The following is a 25550-nucleotide window of genomic DNA, read 5'->3' on the forward strand; positions in this document are numbered from 1 at the left end:
TGCAAAACTTCAGCCTTTGATTCTGTCTTTCAGCTACTGTCAGTAGTTAACGGCAAAAAGGGAAAAGGGCCATCTTGAGCTAATATTGACACAGTGCTCCTAAAGGCTGACAAGGCAGTGTGGTACAGGAACTTCTGTGAAGAATTACCCTGTTAATGAGAAATCCTGCAACTGCATCCATTTGCTGAAACCCTGATTTTAGAAAGGAGAAGAAAAATTTGCTTGCCTTTTTCTATTCTTTTGTTCCTGAGCTGCTATGAAGTGCTCTCTTGGGACCTCTTGAGAAGGAGAGGTTAAGTCCTGCTGAAGGAAGATGGAGGACAGTGCTCTGAGGGGAAGTGCTCTGCTGTCCCATTGTGCTACTGCTGCTTCCTTTCATGAGCTATCCTTAGAAAGATAAATATTTCTCTTAACAGATCTTTGTTTAATAAAAATCTATTACAGTCTAATCTACAAAAATAAATAGCTGTTTAACCTAACTACTAGCTCTTTATTCCATACTGGCTCTATTCATCCTGGAGTAACTTGGAGGAGCTGTTTAAAATGACACCAACAAGAGATTTACCTTGATCTCCTTTTGAAAGGGCAGACATTCCTAGTGATTATTAGTGTCCTTCTGGCAATAGTGTAGCTACAGAGGCAGGTTGTCTGTCTGCCCCATGCCACTTGGCAGCTTATATTAAAGTACCTTTATTTTCCCTTATTACAGCATTTTTTTAGCACTTGACATAAGTGCAGTCTCCTGCCTGCCCTGCCACGCTGAGAGTAATGGTATTGCCAGCTGATTTCTTAATATTCATTGTTATAGCCTGTATTTGCAAAATACTTCTGTATAGCACCCACGGATGGGCCTTGTGGGATGTTTTCGGAGCTGCAGGACATGCAGTGGCTCACTTGGTGGTTGGAAATGATTAGAGCCAGCACAGAGCTGCTCTGAAACTGTTGGTGTGGGAGGTAAGGTATGCAACACTGACACTGGTTGGTGGTGGCATGGACACTGGCTTTGGGTACTTCTCACAAGGTTTCAAAGTATGCCTGAGATGTGGGTGCAAATAAGTATTTCAGAAAAGGTTATCTCCCAAGACCTTAAAAATTGGTCAGTTTCCATTCCTGCTCTTAGCTTGTCTGTAATTTTGGTCCAGTGGGTCTTCTGCTTTTCAAAATGGGAATAGAGGCTACCTTCTGTAATTCCAGGAGCAGCTGACCATACCCTAGGTTTGTGTCCCCACTTGGAATTGGTTCAGCATCCCTGAGCATCACAGTTGCATTAGTATTCCTTCAACAGGTCCTTGATTCCAGGTCCCTCTTCTCTGACCCTAGCAACTAATCTGGACTTGCCCAACTTGTACTAGAAACTTTCATAAAGGTTTGCTTGGTACCAGCAGCCTTCCCAAGACTCTCCCAACACTTCTTAACTACCTAAATATGATGCATATTCATGCAATGAATAGCTTGTGTGTACCAGACTGAAAAACCATCGCTTAGCCTCTCAGGTGGGTGTCAGTGTGAGAGTTGAGGGTGCAGTATAGATGTACATGGATGAGACTTGCCCAGTGAGTGGAGCCATTAGCACACTTGGAGAGATCTAAGTCACCTCCTCAAACTTGTGTCAAGGTATTTAGTACTTGGGTTAAATGTTCTAATGCAACAGCTTATAAGTATTTTTGTCACATAAGCAGTATATAAGATAAATCACCACAGCTTATGCAGTGGGGTTTTTTTCCCTAGTTGGTAATTTTCAGGGATTCTTCCCATTACCAGTTTTAATACCTTGCTTTTAATTCAGCAGAGTCCTTTAGCTCTGAATGAGCCAGAGTTTTGTGAATGGGCCCACACGAGAAATACTTATCTCACTGAATCAGATTGGCACTGGTTTCTTTGTCCATCTGGAGCCCAAAAATAATTTTCAAAACATACGAGGGAATGTAGCTACGGAGGCTATTGATTACCACTGTGTACGTATCTATGCTCTCTCAGGAGCTGTAATCCTGATTATTCACTAAGTATAGTAATAAATTGCTTATACAAAGCCCTGCCTTTCAGTCCAGTGGTTTGTATCTGGTGAGTGTAAATACCTGCAAGTTTTCTAAGTTTTTCCCCCTCTACCTTGTGGTGTGTCCCTGTGCTCTAACTGTCTTCCTGATTAGGATTATTGTACTTTCTGGGGTAGATTAGCTAGTTAGCAAGTTCAGTTTAGAGTCAGTTTGGTTTATTGTCTCACAACTAGTACAGGTCAGTTTAGATATGCAATTTACAATCCATGTACATAATTAATAACAGATTGTAAATAATAAAAAAGTGAGAGATCAGCTTCTGTCTTTAATTTGGATCAAGTCAGCAGTTCCTAATTTAGGAGTAGAATGTATCGTGTCTTATAAACCACTGCAGTCTGGACTTCTCTCTTGACAGCTGCTAGTACTCGCATGGGACCCCAGGCCACATTTTATGGCAACAGAGAAAAAAAATCAAACCAGGTTTAGCCAGGATTTGCTTCCCTGCTGGTGTTGGCAGGATTTTCCTTAGTACTTGCTCTGGCTGGTGATTAATTGTCCAGTCCACTTCATGTAAGAGAGCTCTGGAGAACAACGTGGTGACTTTAAACCGTGCACTCCTACAATGGCCATAAATCAGTTCTGTGGATGCTGGCATCACATCTCTTAGTGTCAGGATAATGTTAGAGTGGAGAGACACTGCAGAATGTTTGTTCTACCTGGATGACTTTCTGTCCCTCATCGTTCCTGTATTATCACAGTCATAACCACAACATTCCCACCTGAATCAATACTGCTGCTGTTACTGCACTGGGAGAAGGTGGAAGGAGGGAGTGTGCTGCTGCAATGGCAGGAGGAGCTGGAGTGGCTGAATTGCCAGCGACGTATAAGCACTGCGTCTTCCATCTTTGTCGCTTGCTTCTGATGTTGCCCTTCCTCTGTGCTTCTCAGACCCTTCCTTATCCACACTGTGCTTGTGCTGAACCAAGGCAGCACAAGTCTGGGGCTCACTCTGGTTGCCTGAGGACCAGGCTGCTTCCTTGTCTCCCTCCTTCAGCACATGGGAGCAGACGCTTGGGTCGCAGCCCCTCAGGCAGGCTTCAAACCCTGTGCATGGGAAGGATCCTGCCAGAACAGCACATCCCTGCTGCTGCCAATGGGAGACAGAGCCTGAAGCAGGTCCCACAGCCAGGATCTGCCCCCTGGCTCCCTGCTGCAGTGCAGCCCTGCCTGTTGTGGGGAGCAGAGCACCCTTTCTTCTGCTTGAGTCCTTTTAATGCCCTGATCACTGAAGTGGGTAAATCACCATCTCGCCTGTGATAATTACAGATTTCCTCTGTGATTTTTCACTCCTCTGTTGCCACAGCAACCGCACAGTGGCTCGGGCCAAAACGCTGTCACAAGCCTTTAAATCTGAAGAGGCTCAGCCTTTTCCTGCGCTCTGGCACATCTTCCTTTTTGCCCCCTGACACCATGGCAACCTGGCTGGGACACCTCTGTCTTGGTGATGGCACCCTGTGCTGGCTTGTCTTCAGCCTGAGGGGCTGTGGTCTCTGTGCGTCCCCACCTCTGTCCCACCCCCATCGCAGCAGTGCGCAGCAGGAGGTGGCACTGGGGCATGTGCTGCCTGTGCTGCCTATGCCTGGGCACCACCTGAAGGAACTGAACCCAACCAAGGTTATTTAATGATAGTTTGTGCCTGGGTGTCACCTCGGGGTATTTGCACACCAGAGTGAAATGCAGGGATTTAAGGACAAAAACTGTTTTTCAGCTTCCACAATTCATGAAAACTAGGAGGCCATTTCAGACATGAAGGCAGCCTGGCTCTTGCAGCTCAGGAACCAAGGAGGTGTTCAGGTGAGCTCTGGACTGAGGGGTTACACCCACATGCCAGAGGTACTGGAGTATCAACAGGCAGAGACAAATGATCTGTTTGAGGAGAGTTGGATATTGCTCTCCACTGGGTTTGGCTGAGCACAGCGTATAGCTTGCAGGAGCTGCTTTCATTAACCTTCATTAATTGGGGCATTCCCACCAGCTAAGCTGCAGGGTCGCAGCTCAGGGTTTCCTCTGGGTGATGCCTGTCCTCGCTGCCGGCAGTCGTGAGTGGCGGCTGCAGGGAGCCGACAGCAGTGGCATTTCTCCTCGCGAATGCAGCCAGCAGCAGCCGACTGTGAAGTGAAGGAGGGAGCAGTGATTGCAAGCAGCAAGCTGGCTGCCAGCAGTTGTCTTCCAGGTCCTGTAAGTGCCTCTGCCTTGTGCCTGCGTGCGGTAGGGGTTAGCTGTGCTTTCTGTTGGAGAGGAGAGTGTCTGTGTGTGTGTGCAGGTGTGTGATATGTTAAATTGTGCCTCTCGTGGATACATGTGGTTAGCTCTTCCCCGGTTTGTTTGCTGGACCCCTTGTAAAAGAAATCTCCTGTATGCATCTGCTTGTCTGTGTCCCCCTCTGAAATGGGGGTCACCTTGAGCAACCAGAACACTCACTCCCATTTAAGACATTCCCCTTGCTTTGGTGCAGGCTGCCTCCAAGTGAGCTATTTTATGACTTCAGGAGGCAGAAGAATAAATTATGCTTTTACACTGCATTTAATTTGTTGCTGTTTATCTATTTTCATGACCTCTGAGGAGGCAGTGGTAGGATGCTGAGGAATAAAATCTTACATGGAATATAACTGAATTTCCTAGGACAATGCTCCACTTTGAGTGTATTTTCCAATAGTTCAATATTTTTTCCAAAAATACAGAATGCTTGTGGGGCAACTAATCTGAAAAGCAATGCTGTGTCACAAGCTAAGCTATTTAACCCCTTGACTGCTGGACTGTTTTGGTGTAGGAAATATGTGGCATAGGAAACAGTCATGGTTTGTATGTGTTGCTGCATTTAAAATAATGGATTCAGAACATGTAGGCTTGAAGAGACGTTCTTATTCATACTTCTACTGGAAAAGTTCACTGAAATATCAAAGTGCAATCTTTTTTTCAGTGGGAATAATATTTTTTTTTTAATAGTTTAGCTGTGTTTGATTTTTACCTTTTTTTTTTTTTTTTGCCATCTATGTAGGTAATTTTAGCCATGGATCTGGAACGTGCCCAGCTTCTAACAGATGCTTTTTCAACCTCATATTTTTCTTTTCCTGAGACAACATATTTCCTTCAGTGGAAAAAGTGTTCACAGATCTTATCCCCCAGCTTAACTATTCCAGTAGTTCCTGAATCAAAAATGAGGTGCTCAAAAGTTTAGTGGGTCACCTGAATCCTAGTGTGCCATGATCACAACATTCCTACCTGTTCTTATTCATTGGATTATGGACCAGGAGTATTTTCTTGGAGAGAGGGAAAGCAGAGGCCAAGGCAGAAAGATTTCAAAGAGATGTATTCCTATCCAAACACCAAACCCTACTTAGAGGATGTCTGAGAAGGAAGGCCTGGACATCTGAGTATAATGACTCTTTTGACTGTAGGTGTGTTTTAGAACTTGATGGAAGAACTGAAGGTTTTCTCTTCTAGCTTTGCTGCTGTTTCAGCTCTGACCTGATTGTGGATCTCCTTAGGCAGGTAGGTGTTGCCATCTCCTGATGGATACCATACAGTACTTCCAACCTATAGACATGAGGTCTTTGTCTTGTGCTGCAGTTTTCAGGACGCACTGATTGAATGCCAGCTGAATGTGGAGTGAGATAAGGTAGCTGTACAAAAAGCCAGTTTATTAGAGAAGACCTACGCTGTCATGTGCACTGACAAGACTTGAAGGACAAAACCAGTCTTCCTGTTTCTGTACTTCTGAACAGTAGTGGGAGTGTCTGATCCTCTTGGTGTCAATAAATAAATAAGCAACCACAAATAACAGACACTTGAGCTTTACTTGTAACTATGACAACTGTGTCCTTGACAACTTAAGTACAACCACGGAGTTTCCAATTACATCCTGTTCTGCACTAAGCTGTTAGGGTTATTAGAGGTATCAACAGCAAAAGCAACTGTCAGCTTGTGAAGTGTGTTCTAGCAAAATCCGTTTTGGTGGTGGATAGACATTTCCATTTGCAGTTGGCTGTCACTTCTGTTGTCAGCATTGCTTGGTGGGGAATGCCTTTGTGAGCTGTGCTTTCCAAGGACAAACTCCCCATTCTTTGGCAGGAGCAACCTTTTGCATGGACTTTTTCAGCTGGTGCCTGTGAAAATACCACCAGAGAAGTGTTGAGATTCAGAGTGCCCAGAGCTCTCTTTCTGATCTGTGTGTTGTCCTGCAGACCTCCTCCACAGTCTCATCACTGTAGTGATCCTGCTATGTGGCCCTGATCTTGTGGGGTGTTTATAGCCACCTTTGCTTCTGAAGTACAAGGCTGTGGCCTTCGGTTGACCAAGCCAGGTGAGGAGCAGCTTTACAGTTTCTCTTTACTGTGCTGTCTCATGAAGATGGTGCTAGATGTTATTCTTGAAGCTGAGGGTTTCAGCTCTGTTTTGTACTGGGTTTCTACAGATGCTGGATGAAAAAAATCTAATGCCAGCCTTCTGTGAACACTAGAAACAAATTTTCTTGCAACTGCCTTGGAAGAGGATTTTCCTCTTCCCATGACAATTTGAGATAGCCTTAGTCTAGCTGTCACTAAAATTCTTAGTGTTACTCTTAACAGACATTTCTTGCAAATACTGTTACAAGCTAATTCAAAAATTTTTCAGAAGTCTACCTTTGAAAAAAAAAAACAACCTGTTGAAGTAAAAGTACTGATTGTACTTCATTGTGTGCACTCAGACTTTCATAGCTGCATGGTCTGTATTGAACTCTTAACTCTGCTTCTGGGACCCAATGAACTGCAGTTAAATACATCTGCATGCTGGCAGGATCCTTTATTTGTTGTTTACTACATTTAAGTGGTTAAAGCAGTAAGTCAGGATTTCTAATGTCACCCAGTGCTCCAACAACAGCACCTGGCTAAGTCATTCAGTGGTTTCCTGCTGTGATCTGTTGGATGTGGACATTCCCCATGCCCCAGAGTTGGGGGGGGTGTCTTAATGATTGTGGTGCATTTTCTGACAGTGAATGCTGTATTCCTTGAATCCTTTTATGTAGATACCATGATAACATTGGGTCTTCATCTTACCCATATGTAACATTTTGTTGTGAAGTTGTGAGGTTACTGCAGACTCTGGGATCTCCCTGAGCTGTTTTTAGCAGTAAAATACTTGAGCTGCATCACCTAAATCATGAAAAATGCTCGCTCGTGGACCACTGCAAACCAGGAGACTTCCCCCCACCCCTTAACAAATGGTCCTTGATTTTTTTATTTTTTTTTAAGATGAGGCCCTTCAATTCTGTTTTGTGGACCCCAGACACAGAACATTATCTGTCAGAAGTTGATGAAAATAATACAAAATTAACAACAAGGGATTTTCAGGAGTTTATAGGGTGCAGAATGTAGGACTGGTTAAGATTTCTCCTCCCTTCTCCCTTGTCATGCTGTTGCAGAGTGAGAGATGATAAGGCTTGTGCAGTGTGAGTGAGGCTGGAAAGCTTGTTCCTGCTGAGTTCAGGAGCTGCTGTCCCATCCAGGTCTGGTTTTAGCAGCCTTTTTATCTTTCCTCTCTTTCAGAACTGTTCATCTCATCTCTTACCTACCATATGGCAGTCACTGCTTATGTGGTGGGGTCTGTGACCCCCACTTCTTAGTGTTCATGTCCTGGCCCTGCTATCCAGGCACTTTACAACTTGCCTCTGCTTTATTCCAGCCTGACTCTCTTCCATAAAAGTTGTTTGAAGAGCTCTGATGTGCAGGTATGGGAACATTGCGGAGGTTAGAAAGGAGAAACAAACACTCGTGGGAGATAACACAAAAAAATGAACAACTAAAGCTTTATCATGTTGTGGGTATTTGTCACAGGAGCTGGAACTCACTGTCCTCTGAAGCCAAGGGAATTTACTTCTAATTCCAAAAGTAATTCAGCTTTGCACTGTTTTACCACTTCCAGCATGGCTACCTGAGTGCTGCTGGGCTTTCCGATGTTGTCCTTTTGTTGTAGTCCCAGGAACCATAGCTGACTTGAGCGTTCTATTTGCAGTTTCTTACACTGTTAAAAAACAGAAAATGCAGTGTCAAAACATGCTAAGCTGAGAGCTGAAGAGCGTTCTGACCTCTCTGAGAAATAATCACCTTCCAAACTCTCCATACCTGCCCAACTCCAGGATGCCAGGGCAGGCTGGAGGGTGAAGTGTGGCTTTGCTTTTGGGTGTGTTCTGGTGCTGCTGGTGGGTTCCCGATGGAGAGGGGAATTGACCACCCCATCTGTGGGATGCCTGAGCTTCAGTACCTTGGACTGCTGCCCCTGTGCCCACTGCAAACCTTGCACAGCTCACAAAGCAAATGGGCCTGGCACAGTTTTCCCATGTAGATGAATCCAAGCAAACAGGACTAAAAGATAGTTTGAAATGTGCTAAATTTCACAACAATTAAGATGTTGCGCAACAATGCCCTTGCTGCTGTGCATCGTGGAAAAGTCAAGTGAAGGAAAAGAGCAAAAAAAGAATGTTTTTCGTTTTAGCTTCCTGCTCTCCAAATACAATCTGTGAAGACTTATGGGGCAATTGCCCTGCAGCTTGTGCTGCTGTTTATAAACCACCTAATTGTTCCTGGCTAAATGGGTTTGAAGCAGCTGAGGGACACATGAATGTGCCCCCATGAATTTTAAATAGGCTTCTGTGTCTTTGGCAGGAGTTTGTGAGGAAGAGATGCAATTCTGCAGTGCTGAATTCTAGTGGTCTTGCAGTGTCTGTTTCACCTCTTACCTTTGCATCTATCCCCAGGATGTTTTCAGAGGCAGGCTTTTGCAGGCTGCAGTCTGAAGCAGGGACGTCAAGCTGCATTAGCTTCTCTGCTAGCAAGCCAGAACATTATATGAACTCCTAGTTTGTGTATTGCTGCTCTTGTATCTGGATCAAGGGTCCCTGAATGTTGGGGTAGCTCTAATTGTTGTATTTTATTTATTTTTCCAGGGTTTCCCCCTAAGAAACACGGTGTTGTTAGCTCACAGAAACAATGGGTCTTTATCTGTTCTCAGTAGGCTGCTGAGTGACTGTTGTCGTTGCTAGTAAGTAATTTTGCCTGTCAGAAATAATCACTCAGTACAGAATTTGAAGAGCTGCTATTAAAAAAAAAAAAAGGCACCCAATTTCACAATGTGCATTTAAAGAAATTCACATATTCTTCTGGTTTTTGTGCTCAATAAGCTGTACTGAGCTTCCTCTTCGAAAAGGATTTCTTACTCAAAGAATGTGACAGACTTAAACTGTGTTTGCCAGCACATATGTTTATGTAAAGCAAAACTACATACAGAAATACAAGCAAATATATTTGCAACTCTGCAAAATTCATGTCTTGAACATTCACTTCAGCATAGCTGGTTTTTGGACAGTCCTCTGTAAAGATGGCCCTCGGCTCAGAGTTACCATTAGAGGAAAAACATTGAGAGAAGGCTTTTATGAGTCTCTTTTTTTTCTGGAAAAGTCTCGTTTTGAGGTCTAAGGTAGCTAGCATTTAGTCACAAATCTAATCCACACATTGTCCTTCATATCCCCTTTGCAATCTGGTACCTGAAATTGGTGGATGTGTTTTGCCTAGTTGTAAAGAACTTGAAATCTTAGGCAGTTGCTGTGAAGCAGCAGAGGTGATGGAGCGTGGCTTTGCTGCGGTTTTGACGTGTGCCTGAGAGGTAATTTCTGCTGGAGTGCAAACTGTGCTGCTGCTTGCAGTGCTAGAACGAGCTAGGTCTGTGGGAATTGATCAAGAGGATTGTGGAGGCAAAATTCAGTTGGTTATGATGATAGCCAAATATCATGTTCTTAGGCAAATATACTAATCACATCAGCTGATCTGTTGTGAGAATGTGTGCATAATGGAGATGGAAGAGAAGTTGCTTTTAATTATATTCACATGTGCTATTACATGATTTATTCTGACTCTGGACTAGAAAATCCTAAAACATTTTATATAACAACTGTCAAGGAAAATTAGGGCTAAGCTACCTTATTTTTTAAACCTATTACAACTGGGTTTTTTCTACAAGTATTTCAGCAAGGCAATACCCTTTCCAAATATATATTCAAGCCTTTTACAAGAGGCTTTTGCTGGATCTTAACCATTGAAGGCTTCAGATAAACAATAAATAAGGGAAAGATAAAATAACATTCTGGGAGCAAAGACATAGGAGTGGTTTACCCAGAAAAGGAACAGTAGGTACTGCTGAAGGGAAACTGGACACTGGCAGGTGCAACAATGTAGTGTGAGTGGAAGGTATGGTTGACTTGTATGTGAACAGACATCTCATCCTTGTGGGGAAGGTAGGTGAGTCAGTAGAAGGCAACTGCAGGAGATGCCTGAAGGGGATTAGAAGGACCAAGTGAACCTGGGTGCGTTGTGATAGCCTTCTGTTATAGGTACATCTGCACAGCTCCACTTCTTACTCCATGCAAAGCTTTTAACTGAGTCCTGGAGACTTTTATTAAGTAATTCTTTGCAGAGCAAACTTCAGAAGGGAATTGTAGACTGCAGAAGTACAGACCAGATAAATAGCTCTAAGCAGAGGACATCAGTCAAGGTGGTTAATCATTGTGGGAGATGCAGGGCTGATTCACCCTTTAACAGCTGTTTTTTTTTTTTTTTTACCTCAGTGATAGTCTCACTCACTTATGCTCACATTTGGGGTTTTTGCTATAGTCAGGAGATTAAAGAACTTTGGTGCTGGGATATTTCTTTATGCATTGATTATGCAGAAATTAACACAACTAAAGAAAGAATCTGAGAAAGCAAAAGTGATGGATGGATTTAATTAACCTCATCTTAAAGATACTCTGTTCTGAAGAAAAAATGAACTAGTTCCCTCTACAGTTCTGACCCAAAACCTTAGGAAGCTAGTCTGTCTTTTTCTGGTATGCACACGAATGTTGTGCAGGTGTTTGCTCACCTTGGCAGATTTAAAAATCCCTTGGATTTTAAATTCAACTCAGAGCAAACTAAGTGAAACCAAGTATTATGTCCATTGTCTGGGAAGGCAGAGGGAGTTCTCTTTGTACCTCAGTATTAACAGGGCCATGAATTAACAGATCTCCCCAGGCAAGGAGTTCTGTGTTTTCTTTTGTTAATTTTGAAGAAGGTCAAGCGTGAAGGCAAGCAAAATGGTTATCTTGGCTAAAGAGCATACAAACGTGAGATTCCTGATTCCTATCGACTGTTTCCCTGCATCTAGTCCTCAGCATCTGTTCACATGTTTTATGGATAGCACAGAAGTGATGTAAGCAATAAGCTGTGATGTCTTTCTGCTGGAAGATCAGCTCCATTCTCAGAACGTATTTGTTAAATAGAACCTTTCCAGCACGGCTTTCATTTGGACTTCAAGCAAATAGTCCATTCCTATTGGATGATCTACACCCACTGAGAGGGGAGAGACATCCAGTGAGGGGGGAAAAAAGTCAGCTTAGTCATTGTACAGGCAGAGGAGGTCTCTACTGTCCTGTATAGCTCACAGGGTACCACTCTTCTGAGGTAAAGTTTGAATTTAACCTGTATGCTGGATAATAATTCAATGACCTGTTTTATCTAGTTATGACTTCCAACCAGGCTTCCTGCACAGGTGATCCAGAGCGAAAAATGAGTCATATTAGCATTCATGCTCCTTGACTTTACAAGGTCATTTATATTTAACTAGCTGAGACATTACAGAACAGCTAAGGTTGAAAGGAACCTCTAGAGGTCATCTGGTCTTGCCCTCTGCTCAAGGAGTGTCACCTAAAGCAGGCTTCTCAGGACAATGTCCAGTTGAGCTTTGAATATCTCCAAGCATGGTGACTACACACCCCCTCTGGGCAGCCTGACCTGGGTTTTACTGTGTTTAGGTGGAGCTTACTGTATTTGAGTTCCTGCCTAATGCTTCTTACCCAGTCACTTGACACCACTGAGAGGACCCTGGCTTGCTATTTACTCCTTGTAGTCAGGTATTAATACATGTTGATGGGATGCAACCTGAGCCTTCTTCAGGTTGAACAATCCCAGAAACTTTCGCAGTTTCTCTTGTTTAATTGGTAAAACCTGTTTTTTTGTTGTTTTTTTTTTGTTTTTTTTTTTTTTTTTTTTTTTTTTTTTTTTTTGTTTTGTTTTTTTTTTTTTTGTCCAGGGGATTGATTTTCTTTTATTTCCTAGTGCTTGTCCTGTTGTCTTTATATTAGATGAGGTTGGGTTTTTTTCTCATAAACCTGAGCCAAATTGAAGTAACAGCTTGGCTTGAGAGACTGGCTGGAAACAATTTGTAAAACTTCAATGTACTTCATGTAGATAAAGAAAGCAGAGAAGATGAGCAAGGGAAAATACATAAAATTATCTTTACCCCCTGGTCCTGCTTTGGCTGAGAGATCTGGGAGACACAGATTTAGCCTAGAAGTCATTTGCCTCAGCGAGGCCTAGCACCAGCCTTGTGTCTCAGTCCTGAGACTGCCCTGGATGTCAGCATCCAGAGAATCATAGAATGCCTTAGGTTGGAAGGGACCTCAGAAATCAGTTACTCCAACCTCCCTGCCATGGGCAGGGATGCCTCTCAACTAGCCTCAGCTGCTCAAGGCCTCATACAGCCTGGCCTTGAACACTGCCAGGGAGGAGGCATCCACAACCTCCCTAAGCAGCCTATTTCAGAGTCTTACCATCCTTGTACTGAAGAACTGTTTCCTAAGATTCAGTCTAAACCTACACTCCCTCAGCTTCAAACCATTCCCCTTTGTCCTATTGCTGGACACCCTTATGAAAAGTCCCTCTGCAGCCTTCCTGTAGGATCCCTTCCGGTAGTGGAAGGCAGCTCTAAGGTCCTGCCAGAATCTTACCTTCTCTAGGCTGAACACCCCCAGCTCCCTCAGCCTATCTTCATAGCAGAGGTGCTCCAGCCCTTGGATCATCTTTGTGGCTCTCCTCTGGACTCATTCCAGCAGCTCTGTATCCTTTTTGTGCTGGGGACAGCAGAACTGGATGCAGTATTTTAAGTGTGGTCTCACCAGAGCAGCGTAAGGGGGGCAGAATCACCTTACTTGCACTGCTGGTCACACTCCTCTTGATGCAGCCTAGGATACCATTTGCCTTCTAGGGTGTGTGAGGCAAATCACCGCAATCCATCAGGACTTGCTTTCAGCATCCTTGGATTGAAATTAGTGAAAGGTGAAATTGAAAGGAATGGCACAGTAATAGTGGCTGCAGCCATAGAGACATGAATAAGCGTTTGCTTTGCTTTTTTTTTTTTATTTTTCAGAACATCATCCAGAAAGAAATCTCTCAAGATTGAATCTTTTTGAGTAAAGAAAAGATAAAATGGCCTCAATGTTGCTTAGTCGACAGCTGACGTGTTGCCTGCAGCAGAACTCCAGACTACCTATCTTTGGTAAGTGGGTTTTTGTATATCCTTGTATTTGGTAAGCATTCACTTTATGCTAGTTTATCCAGAGTTGTTGAATGATGTTCTGCATCTGGGATACTGATAGTCCAGAAGTGGCCCTCAAAGGTGCTGTGCTTTTTGGGGTTTCATTCTGCAAACAAGAACTTGTTGAGTTAATAATTCGAACTGTAAACATGCTAACCAAAAGAAAGCCTTTGGAACTCTGCTCTTAATTTGTGCAGAGATGAAACAGTCATCCATCAGAATCAGCCTGCTACATGGTGTGACCCTGCCCATCTTCTCTTGTGAAGAGGTTTTGTGTGACTGCCGTGAAGAGGTGTCCCTCACTGGATGTGTGTTTCTGCCTGGAGATAACTCTAGTGCAAAAGAAAATCCTACCACACACCATTAAACTACCTTCTCCTAAGTGAAGGCAAGTTCTTGCTGGGCCCAACTTGTAGCACATGTATGTGCATATTAAACCTGAAGACTCTGTGAAATAGATATAAAAAGCCAATTTCTGTTGTTTTTTTGACAAAGCAGTGTAGAATCTAAGCTCTGGCATCCCTTTTGTGTGCTATTCTACTGATACAGTACAACTGAATGTTTTTTTCTGTGCCCACATAAATACCAATTTTTCCTCTCCAGCCCTTCTTCTGCAGTGCTACTGTGCTCCTGCCACTGGCAGGCAAACACAAAACCCTTCCATTTGCTCAGAAACTCAAATGTGATTGATTTCCTTTTGAATTACACACTTCGGGGAGCAGCTAACTGCATAAGGAACACAAAATCTGGTCTTGTAACTAGTGTTTCAGTGCAGGATGGCTTCTGTTTATGGGAGTGTCACACTTCTTGTCTGCTCTATGCAGGAGCAGTGATTGTTTGGTCAGCAGTGGACAATGGAAAGTGCTTGCACAGCCAGGCTTTTGGAGGCTCCTTTGAGCAAATCTCGTCTCAGCATCACTGAGTGCTCCCTGTCCCTCCCTCTGTGCTGCTTCCCAGTTGCAGAGGCAAATATTGTTGGGCAAAATGCTTGAGGTCAGTGGAGGGCAGATGCAGTCACTCTTCCTTTCTCACCATTGCAGTGAGGGGTTGTAGATCATCAATAAGAACGAACTCTGGGCTCTATTAAACCATCCTTGTGCTCAGGAAATGCGTAAGTGGGAAAGCCTGCAGAAATATTGAAGCAAAGATTAGAGGGCCTTGGCTGCAGGTTGGGTGATGACAGGTCTGTGGCCTTTGGGCAGAGTGTGGCTTTTTGGGACTGAATACTTTGTGTGTCCAGACATTAGAAAAAATGGAAGAAGAGGACCTCTCACCAGAAGGAACTATCCTGGCAGGTTTGTAACCTCCAACATTCATTCCTGGCTGACAGAATAAGTAGGAGGCTGTGATACCTGGAGCAAAAATCAGAGCTTCAGACCAATTTTTGTTTTGTGAGCCCCAGCTAAGGTTGCAGTGCTTTTAGTCTTCTGATGCTTTTAAGGAAGTGCCAAGGACAATGTCCAGGAGCTCTCAGCTCCAGAGTGCTCTCCTCCAAGGTATTTTTGTGCACTCAAGTTCAGAGCTTTACGGACTGAAAAAAGAGCCTTGTACTTTACTCCCACAAAAATCCTGTGGTGCCATTGGGTCTGCTGATTTTCTTTTTTTTTTTCTGTGGGTACTGAAATGACAGGGTTTGCCAAGGGGAGATGGAGGTGGAGAGGAGGAGAGAGTAGATTGCCTCTTGGTAGAAATCTGTGTGTCTGTGGGCTGTCACGTTTCAGTTGTGTTTGTGCATTAAGTGCAACAATCCTGTTCAGCTCCAATCTATGACAAATTTATTTACAGAAAGAGAGTTGGGGTTTTTATTCATCCTTGTTTATTTCTGATTTTTTTAAAGCAAGTGTGGGAGTTAGCATTGTGCTGGCCCTGAGCATGAAGTAAACTGGTTACTGACAAAAAAGGGGCATATGGAAGGGAAGTCTGCAAGTTTGCAATTGTAGCAAAGGATTACATTCACTGCCACTGTTGTAAAACACACAGGAACAAGAATAACTAAGCTTTATATTAATCAAAATACTTCTAGGAATGTTTTCTGTAGCTGTATGTGTGGGGCAGTTTTTCATTCTAATTAAGATGATTTCAAGCCCTCAGTCTTTTAAGGAACATGGGACAGGAGATAAGCATCTGGTTGGAGAATCGTTTTTCAGTTGACCATTGCTTGTAGTGTTCTCATTACTAGCACAGTGCTAGCCCATGGCAAGGTAAATAGAAAAGGAAAATGAAATTTATTGAAGTTGATCAAAATGCAAATGCTACATAAAATATGGGAAAGTAATATGCAACTTAAACCTTCCCCTAAATTGTGAAGCCTGCAAGCCTTAATCAGCTGTGGATCTACTTCCCTTTTGTACTTAATCTGCTTAATAGTTTGGCCTTGAATATAAAGTTCACAGAATATATCTGGTTGGAAGAGACCTCCAAGATCAGTCCAGCCTTCGACCCAGCACTGAATGGTCAACACTAAACCATGTCCCTAAGCATCAGGTCCACATACCAGTTGAACAGCCCCAGGGATGGTCATTCCACCACTGCCCTGGGCAGACCATTCCAATGTTTGATAACCCTTTCAGTGAAGAATTATTTCCTAGTGTCTACAGAATGTGAAGGGTGGCAGAAGGATAGCAGACTGAGCTGCTAGCTTAAGATCATCTTGAATCATCTTTGAATCTTGAACTGAACAGCATGCCCAGAGATCAGTCTTGTGCATTAAGATAGCACCAGTTAGTGTTAGTACATGCCCATGCCCTTCTTGGATGCTGACCTGTTCACAAAAGCCCTCAGCAGTGCAGCTTCTGCAGCCTCCCCAGTCTGCTGTATTGCTGAACTGACCTTACCTCTAAAGCTTTTTCTAGTATTTAACCTAAGTTGCAAAATAGGGAAAAAATATCCTTACTATTTGGCCTGCCCTCAAAGGACCTGGAAGCTGGAATGTTTTTTATTTTTCTTTATGGAAGCCTTTTATGCATTTGAAACCTATTACCTCCTTCTAGACCTCAGTTTCTTCTCAACAGATCTAAATACTGTTTCAGTCTCTCCTCACAGGTCTAGTTCTTCTCTTCCAGTGTCCCTGCACTTTTGTTGCAATTCCCTAAATGGTCTAACTCTGCTTCAGGCTGTACCTCGTCAGTCTCAGCTTGTTGCCTACCTCTCTGCATGGGTGTGCTGCAATAAAGCCTGAGAGATACTTCTAGTATCCCCATCACAGTTACCAGAAAGAGGTTGGAAAGCCATGAGAAAAATTTTACTTTCACTCCTATTTTTGTTTCCAGTATTAACCCTTTCTAAGACTTTTTTTTTTTTTTTTAATCTGTTTGTACATTAGGAGCTTCCCTAGGAAGTCAAAGAAAACAATGTGGATATGGGTAAGGGATGTGTGGGAGAAGTAAGGATGAGTTTCCTTCTCTGGATTGAGGAGAACATGGACTTGAGATCAGCTTCAATGATGCCCTGGGAACTGATCATTGAGTTTGGAGTGCAGCCTCTCCCACTTTACTGTTCTGTCTGATCAAATGTTCCCACAAAAAAGCTGAGTATATAAAAATGTTCATATAAAATCCTGTTGTCAGGAGAAGGCTCTGCTATAAGGCTAAGTTAGGACTTCAGTTCTCAGTTTCTTGAGTGAATGTAAGGCCTTTGATGTTCCTATCTAGTTTTCTTGTTCTTTCTGTGCCACAAAAGGTGGCTGTGGCAATGCTGGCTGTTTTCACACCTGGGCATTCCTTGTGACTGTTCATCTCCAGAGCTGTCCTGATGATGTCTCTTAGTTTTTACTCTTGTCTGAAATGAAGAAGGATATCATGACTGATTCAGGTCAGAGGACTTACAAGAAAACCAGAAGCTGGATGTTCCATGGCTCTGCCCACGCTGTGCTGGAGAGGGGAAAGTGTTCATGTTCTTTCTTATAGGAGCTTCCTCTTCTGTATAGCTTGTTTGGTATTGTTTTCTTTGTCTTTTGGAGAATCCTCTTCCAATAAAATCTCCAGTGTGTATGTGGGAGTACTGAAACAATCTCATGTGGAAGAGCTTTCTGATCTTGCAGCATAAGCAGTCTGTAAATAGCACTCTCATTTTTCACAATATTATGCAAGAGTGATGTTCATTTTCCAAATATCTCTAGCTAGCCTGGCCTTTTGCCATTCCATTTCAAGATCTGTTAGTAACAGATTCTACTTGCAACACCTAAAAGCGGACTTGGGGGAAATCACAGTCCTCCTACTTTTGGCTGTCAGGGCCTCCACACTCTAAAAATTCTGTCTGGAAGGTGGTTTGATAGACACCATGGAGCAGGAGTTAAAGGCATTCAAGGGAAATTGCCTTTCTGGTGCTGTGGCAGGTGTGAAACGACTCCCTGGGGACTGGAGGGCTTTCACTTTACGCCCTTGCACAGCAAAACTCTTATGTTTCAGAGACCTACTATGCCAGCATTTATTTTCACTTACCTTCTTTTTCTTTTTTCTTGGGGAGTGGCTTCTCTTGATGGCCCTGATGTAATTTTAGTGCCTCCACTGGCATTTCTCCCAGGTAACAACCAGTTCTCATGCACTCAGGAACTGTGTTCATATGAGTGTTACTTGTGGTCAGGCATCTCAGAGGCTTAAGCACGTTCTTTCTAGCCCTGTCTTGGACCTGGGTCTTGTTAGCAGAGGTCACTACACAGCACAGAGGCCTGGTAACAGTAGCACTCAGTGTCTACCACCACTACAAAACATTAGAAGGGTAGACTTACATGGATTGTGTTGCTGTAGCAATGTGGGACTTTGTTCAGAACTGCTGAGGGAAACACTGGTGAGTGATGAGGGCAGCATGAAGAAGAGAGGTTGGAAAATGAGCTTTTCTGTGTGCTCACAAATTCTGACATCCTGCTGGCTGAAGAGGAAAGATTTGATCATTTGCTGATGTTGCTCATTTAGAATGATAGGTGTTGCATGGAGCTTTGAGAAGCCCACAAGAAAAGCAGAATTTAACTCATCATACCCACCCTCTTTAAACGGGATGGGTAGAAAACTCTCTACAAATTATTCAGCTGATGTGCTCTCTGATAATTAAGTTCATTAATATGTTTGGTTTTTCACTTTGCCCTGATATGAAGAGACAGCTCTGTTTATCAGGGAGAAGAGGCTCCTGTTCTTGGTCATATTAGCTAAATGTAATTTTGGAGCTTTCTTAATGCTGCTTCAGAGATGGACACTCTGCTGTAGCCCATTAGTTCAGCACACTTTGAAGATGAGTTGAGGTCATGTTATTTGGTCCTGTTCTAAAGACAATACAACACAAGAAACCCTTTTTTCTATTGCAGTTTGGTCACAGACCTCAACAGAAAGTCAGTGGATTGATTTGGTTCGTGGCCCAAGAGCATGACTCTAAACATCTAGGTACTGATTTACACGCAAGTTAGAGTGCAATATGAATTGAAGAATATTAACAGACATTTTTTATTTATTATAAGAAACAACCAACCAACAACCACCCAAGCCCAAGGATTTGTTGGAGAGTTTCATTGGGTCTCAGTTGACCTCTGTGGCATTTTCTGTGTTCTAGACCTTTTATTCCATAGGAATAAAATAGGAAATGCACTATTAGGGTTTTTTTGTTACATAGGGAATGCTGTTAGTTCACTGAAGAACCTGCCACTAGGGATTCCTAATTCTTGAAAATACCTTGCTTGGATATAGTAAGAATCTCAGTTTTTATCTGTCCCATCTCTGCTGTCTTTTGGAGAGGCACAGTGCAGTTTTCAGAACCGAGACCTGACATGCAAATGTCTAAACTCCTAAGCACCAAATTGATGTAGCCTGAGTTATGGGGTGACTTCAGGGTATCTTTTGCACGGTAAGTTGATATTAAAGAAGTCAAATTGGAATAATTTGGGTGAGGTTGTAAAGTACATTGAGTACCTTTAGGATGGAAATGCCATCTGAGCAGAGCACACTGCACTTTACTGGGGGATGAAACACTGCAGGGACTGATCTGATTTACTTGCATCATTAGGAGAATGCCACACTGATACCTGGGGTAGGGGGAAGCAAGAGAGACACAGCATGACCTCTGGGCTGAAATCCTCCTCAAGGCAAAACAAAGCAGGTATTGATGTGGCCAAACACCATGGGGTGTCCAAGTGCTTGGAAAAGCCTTTGCAGGAGAGTGAGCGGCCTCCGGAACTGTGCTCTGTGTGCAGGGCCTTGGGCGCCTGGAAGCAAGAAGTAGCACTCATGTCCTGGGGTTATTTGGGGTCCAGAGGACAAAGTGTTGCAGAGTATGCAGAGTGAGGGGTGCCAAAAAGCTGGTAAGTCTTCATGCAGGGGGTGGCCGGACCAACTTTCACCATGGGAGAGCAGCTGAGGCTGTGCAGCCAGGGCAGTCTGTGAGCCTGGAATGGAATGGGCTGTCTGAATGGCAGCAGTGCTGTGGTACTGCCTCTCTGTTCCTCCAGCCTGGCACTATTAATCTGAACAGGAGTGCTCAGCTAGTGAAAACTGCTGGGCTTCCTTTCGGCTCCTCTTCACGAGCACTCAGACAGGTCCCTGAGCACCGAGGTAGCATTAGGCTGCAAAAGGCTTCATCCAGTTTGTTTTCTTGCTGTTAAGATACTCCTAGAGGAGGAGAGCTCACTGTATGTGAGTGCCAGTGACTTGCACAACCTGTGTGTGCACAGACTGAGCTCTTTGCAGGAACTGGCCGTTTAGCCTGTCATTAACATTGCTGATAAGAGCCCAAATTTCCTTGAAAAGTAGAGGCAGAATTCAAAGGAGGGAAGCAGGGGAGCCGTGTTTTTGTATTCTTAAAATTTAGGTGGTTTCATTTACTGTTAACCAACCCTGTGAACAAGTATGCATACCTGATGAGTAGTCAAGTGGGCTATTTGGAATAAAGCTGTTGACCTTGCTAGCAATTGTGTGAGTTCGTGTCAATCATGGGATTCATCCTAGGGTGCTTGAAAGAGCTGGCAGATGAGCTGGCCAAGCCTCTCTCCATCATTTTCCACCAGTCCTGGCTCACTGGAGAGGTCCCAGAAGACTGGAAACTGGCCAATGTGACGCCCATCCACAAGAAGGGACGAACAGAAGAACCTGGGAACTACAGCCCTGTCAGCCTGACCTCAGTGCCAGGGAAAATCATGGAGCAGATTGTCTTGGGGGCAATCACTGCGCACCTGAAGGATAGCCAAGGAATCAGGCCCAGCCAACATGGATTTAGGAAGGGCAGGTCCTGCCTCACCAACCTGATCTCCTTCTATGATCAGGTGACCAGCCTGGTGGACATAGGAAAGGCTGTGGATGTAGTCTACCTGGACTTCAGCAAGGCCTTTGACACCGTGCCCCACAGCAAACTCTTGGCCAAACTGGCAGCCTGTGGCTTGGACAGCAGCACTCTGTGCTGGGTTAGGAACTGGCTGGAGGGCAGAGCCCAGAGTGTGGTGGTGAATGGTGCCACATCCAGCTGGCAGCCTGTCACTAGTGGTGTCCCCCAGGGATCAGTGCTGGGCCCCATCCTGTTCAATATCTTTATTGATGATCTGGATGAGGGGATTGAGTCCATCATCAGTAAATTTGCAGATGACACCAAGCTGGGAGCAGATGTTGATCTGTTAGAAGGTAGAAGGGCTCTGCAGAGGGACCTTGACAGGCTGGACAGATGGGCAGAGTCCAACATGATGGCATTCAACAAATCCAAGTGCCGGGTGCTCCACTTTGGCCACAACAACCCCATGCAGAGCTACAGGCTGGGGTCAGAGTGGCTGGAGAGCAGCCAGGTGGAAAGGGACCTGGGGGTACTGGTTGACAGGCACCTGAACATGAGCCAGCAGTGTGCCCAGGAGGCCAAGAGAGCCAATGGCATCCTGGCCTGCATCAGGAATAGTGTGGCCAGCAGGAGCAGGGAGGTCATTGTACCCCTGTACACAGCACTGGCTAGGCCACACCTTGAGTACTGTGTCCAGTTCTGGGCCCCTCAGTTTAGGAAAGATGTTGAATTGCTGGAGCATGTCCAGAGAAGGGCAATGAGGCTGGGGAGAGGCCTTGAGCACAAGCCCTATGAGGAGAGGCTGAGGGAGCTGGGACTGTTGAGCCTGGAGAAGAGGAGGCTCAGGGGAGACCTCATTGCTGTCTACAACTACCTGAAGGGAGGTTGTAGCCAGGAGGGGGTTGGTCTCTTCTCCCAGGCAACCAGCAGCAGAACAAGAGGACACAGTCTCAAGCTGTGCCAGGGGAGGTTTAGGCTGGAGGTGAGGAGAAAGTTCTTCACAGAGAGAGTGGTTGGCCATTGGAATGTGCTGCCCAGGGGGGTGGTGGAGTCACCATCCCTGGAGGTGTTCAAGAGGGGAATGGACGTGGCACTTGGTGCCATGGTTTAGATAGTCATGAGGTTTAGGGTGACAGGTTGGACTCGATGATCTTTGAGGTCTCTTCCAGCCTTCTTGATTCTATGATTCTATGATTCTATGATTTGTGTTATAGTCTCAAAGGGAGAAGAGCTTCATACAAGAAATTTGAGGCTTAAGTCCACTTTGGTTTTTGCTTTTGCCATCAAAGTCTTTGTTAGGATGTGGTGATTTGGGGGTTTGAGAGGTTTATGCTAGCCTATATTCTTCATCCTTAAGGGAAAGAAAGACACCCTACTTTTCAAAATCCTTTAATCTGGTCACACAGGGCATTTTCATTTTATTTATGGCAGACAGTTCCTTCAGATTCAAACCATAGGTTTTGCCTGAGCTAGGAGGTGGAACAACTCTTTGACAAGTGTAAGGATGGATAAATCACAGCAGCCATTGTACTGGTGTTAATGAAATGAGAGAGACAACTCTGGGCTCCTCCAAAAAAGTATATAAAAATTAAATTTGTGTTGGTGAATCAGCCTGGAAATCACTTGCCTGTAGAGGCTGATGACATGTAGCATGAGTTTACAAAGCAGGGGTTTTGGTCTTTGCTTGTTACACAGCCTGGCTGATGGAAGCAACCTCTTCTTGAACTGTGGTGTTAAACAAGATAGGACAACAGTAAAACATTCCCCCAATGAATTCCCAGTTGCACAGCTCTGTAAATGTGTGTGTTTTCTTTGGGGAGACTGTGCCCTTGGCAATATCCACTACAGAACTTCTTGAGAGAAATAATTAAATTCATGTTTAATTTAGAATCCTTGTCTGTTTAAAATATTTCATAGATTGTCCCTTAGGGCAGTGGAAAACTTCACCCACACCTCTTAGGCAATAACTGGGAAATCTTTGACCACTGGACTCAGTTTTATAGGCTGGCAATTGGGCATCTCACATGTTTGCAAGGGTGGCTTAGTTGCTGACAGCAGAGGGAATCTTTAATCACTGTCCACACGAATGTATTGTAATGGGAAATGTGTTAGACTGAGGCAGGCAGAGTGCCTGCAGCTGCTGCTCTGGGTGGGAGCACCTGAGAGAGGAATGGAGGGGACAGGGTCTCTGGCAGCAGAGCACCAGGCAGGACTGAGGAGGAAGAGGGTGAGGAGGACCTTGTGTGGGGGTTATAGTTCACCCACACTTGATTCACAGCCATGTCAAATGATTCCAAGTATGCTGCTGGGCTTCCATTTTGTTCCCTTTACTGCTGCCTACCAAAATGCCCTGGATATTCTCTATGTCTCTTGGTACTTTGCCCTTTATCATACCAAGAAGCACTAGAGCCAGGGCTGGGCAGATGACAGGGGAAAGGAAATGTTTGCTGCTGGTTTGCTGTGATCTCCACCAAGCAAAGTGAGGATCCACAGAAGCGCTAGTTTGGGCTCTTGCCTCCTTTTAAAACTTCCTAGTGTGCCTACTAAATCTGCAGCTTTATTGGCTATGAGTTGTGTAGCTTTTGATCTTTCATGTGCAGTGGCTTTTTTTCCCAGCAGAGCAGTTGTCATGCAGTCTCCAATTTACATGAACACCAAACAGAATGACACAAAACCGAAGTGGCGTTGCTCTAACAAAAGCTATTAATAGCTTTGCAGAGAGGCAGTGACGCATCTCAGATGAAGGGACTTGGAATTAAAGCTGAGGAAAATAATCATCTTTGCAGACTAAGTGTTCCCAAAATGAACAGTGAATTGAAGTGCTCAGAGATGCTTTCAGTGGGCTGTGATTTTTCAGATAAAGTTTCTTAAAATCAGGCTTGCTCGGGACATCTCAACTTGGGCTGACACAGGCTGAAGCAAATGTTGGAAATTAGTCACTGTTGGAAATTTTGGCCAAATGACTGTGTTCAGAACATTGCTGAGCAGTGTCAGAGCACACCTTCTGTCTGCCTTCATTTGCTTTAGTTGACAGCTTCTTTAGGGTGTTTCTGAAACAAAGCTCTGGCAGTGGGAGATGGTCATGGATGAAGCACAGGGGGGGCTGCTGCTGCCTGGGGATCCCAGCAGCACTCTGAGCTGAGTTTGGCTTTCGCTGGCAAGGAGGAGTGCAAAGAATCTTCATTTGGGGCTATCCAAATTGCACCAACTTTAAAGTGCCTAGGACAGACTAAATAAGTTATGCTCTCATGTTTTGGATGTTGATCTGGTCAAAGCAGAACGTGTCAAAGTTAAGCATATTGTGTCCAGTTCTGATGGCCCCTTCATAAGGCCACAGAGCTGCTGGATTGAGTCCAGTGGAGGCTCACAAAGATGATCCAAGGGCTGAAGCACCTCTGCTCTGAGGATAGGCTGAGGGAGTTGGGGTTGTTCAGCCTAGAGAAGACTCCAGGGGGACCTTGCAGCTGCCTTCCAATACCTGAAGGGATCCTACAGGAGGGCTGCAGAGGAACTTTTTGTAAGGGTGTCTAGCAACTGGACAAGGAGGAATAGTCTGAAGCTGAGGGAAAGTAGGGTTAAACTGGATCTTAGGAAGAAGTTCTTCAGTATGAGAGTGGTGGGACTCTGGAATAGGCAGCCCAGGGAGGCTGTGGGTGCCCCCTCCCTGTGGGTGTTCGAGGCCAGGTTGGATGAGGCCCTGAGCAGCCCAGTCTAGTTGAGAGGTGTCCCTGCCCATAACAGGGAGGTTGGAGTAGATGATTTCTAAGATCCCTTCCAACTTAGGCCATTCTATGATATTCTACAGGGTGGAAACTTGGCAGGTGCTCCATGACAAAATGTAATTGCTAAGAACTTTAGTTTAGTTCAACACTAACCAGTGTACAGAGCAAGCTCATAGTCTCCTTGGTAGAGCTCTTGAGTCTGTACTTCCTTTGCTGCAAACGTGCAATTGCCATATTATCCTGGAATCCCCTTCATGACCTATGCATGCTTGGAGTATGGACTTAACCAAAACTGCCTCTGCCCTATGATCTATGCCTGTCTTTTGAAACAGTTACTTCAGAAAGGGAAGCAGACCCTGTGATTGATGAAGCACAAGAAGAATTTGTCCCTTGGTTTCATTAAGATGTCAAATTCATTATGATCCCCCAGTTACACACACGGATAAAGAACAGCAAAGCAGGATCAGAGGGAAAATTGTCACTACTTTAGACTTGGATTTCTGAGCTGCACTGCAAGGTGCTGGATAATTTAAAGACAGCCACTTACCTTTCTGAGACAGTTCTTTCCCAAGCAGTGTTCTTTGAGCTACTGCAGAACATAACAGTGTTTTTTACCTGTGAACTCCATCAGGCTTTTCAGTTGTTACTGGTAGCCAACAAAACCATTTCTCTGTAGGAGAGGGGAATTTACAGCAGACAATGCTAAAGGCATAATGGAGAGACCCAGAAACAGAGATGGGAACAGATGTGCTCTTAGTCCTCCTGTCCTTTACAGCAGGATTTGCCTCTGTTTCTCTAGGGCTGTCATTTCACTTGATGTTCATTTTTCAAAAGCCACTTCATTGGTATTGGTTTTATTTTAACACTTGTCAAAGGTGAGATATTTAGCTTACTTCAGAGAGTACAATGTGATTGGTGTCATCTGCCAGGTGTTGTCAGGTAAGGTGTGGATATTGTTCTTAGAGGAGAGCACAGAAAATACAGTGTATACTCAGATTTTCACTGTTTCTTACAGGATGCAGGTATATCAGTCAAGCTGCAGCTAAAATTGATGTGGATTTTGATTATGATGGACCTCTAATGAAGACAGAAGTTCCTGGACCACGATCTAGAGTAAGTTCCCAAAGGCTAGTAACTTATATTCTATTTTTGTTTA

At 44.3% G+C, this 25550-nt stretch overlaps 1 protein-coding gene across 5 annotated transcripts in view; it reads left to right on the forward strand.

The window, feature by feature from the left end:
• Nucleotides 1-13324: 13324 nt before the first annotated feature.
• Nucleotides 13325-25550, forward strand: part of ABAT (4-aminobutyrate aminotransferase) — a 32075-nt gene continuing 19849 nt past the window's right edge. For 3 of the 5 annotated variants that reach the window (XM_054390856.1, XM_054390857.1, XM_054390858.1), the window contains exon 1: nucleotides 25421-25507. In XM_054390856.1, the coding sequence (XP_054246831.1) occupies nucleotides 25475-25507 (33 nt within the window). In that variant the 5' untranslated portion in view covers nucleotides 25421-25474. Of the gene's footprint in view, nucleotides 13395-19823; nucleotides 19838-25359; nucleotides 25508-25550 lie in introns of those variants that run through there. The other 2 variants (XM_054390854.1, XM_054390855.1) reach the window with 2 other exon arrangements.

The sequence above is a fragment of the Indicator indicator genome, chromosome 22, assembly GCF_027791375.1.
Source record: "Indicator indicator isolate 239-I01 chromosome 22, UM_Iind_1.1, whole genome shotgun sequence".
In the NCBI taxonomy this organism is placed as follows: Eukaryota; Metazoa; Chordata; class Aves; order Piciformes; family Indicatoridae; genus Indicator; species Indicator indicator.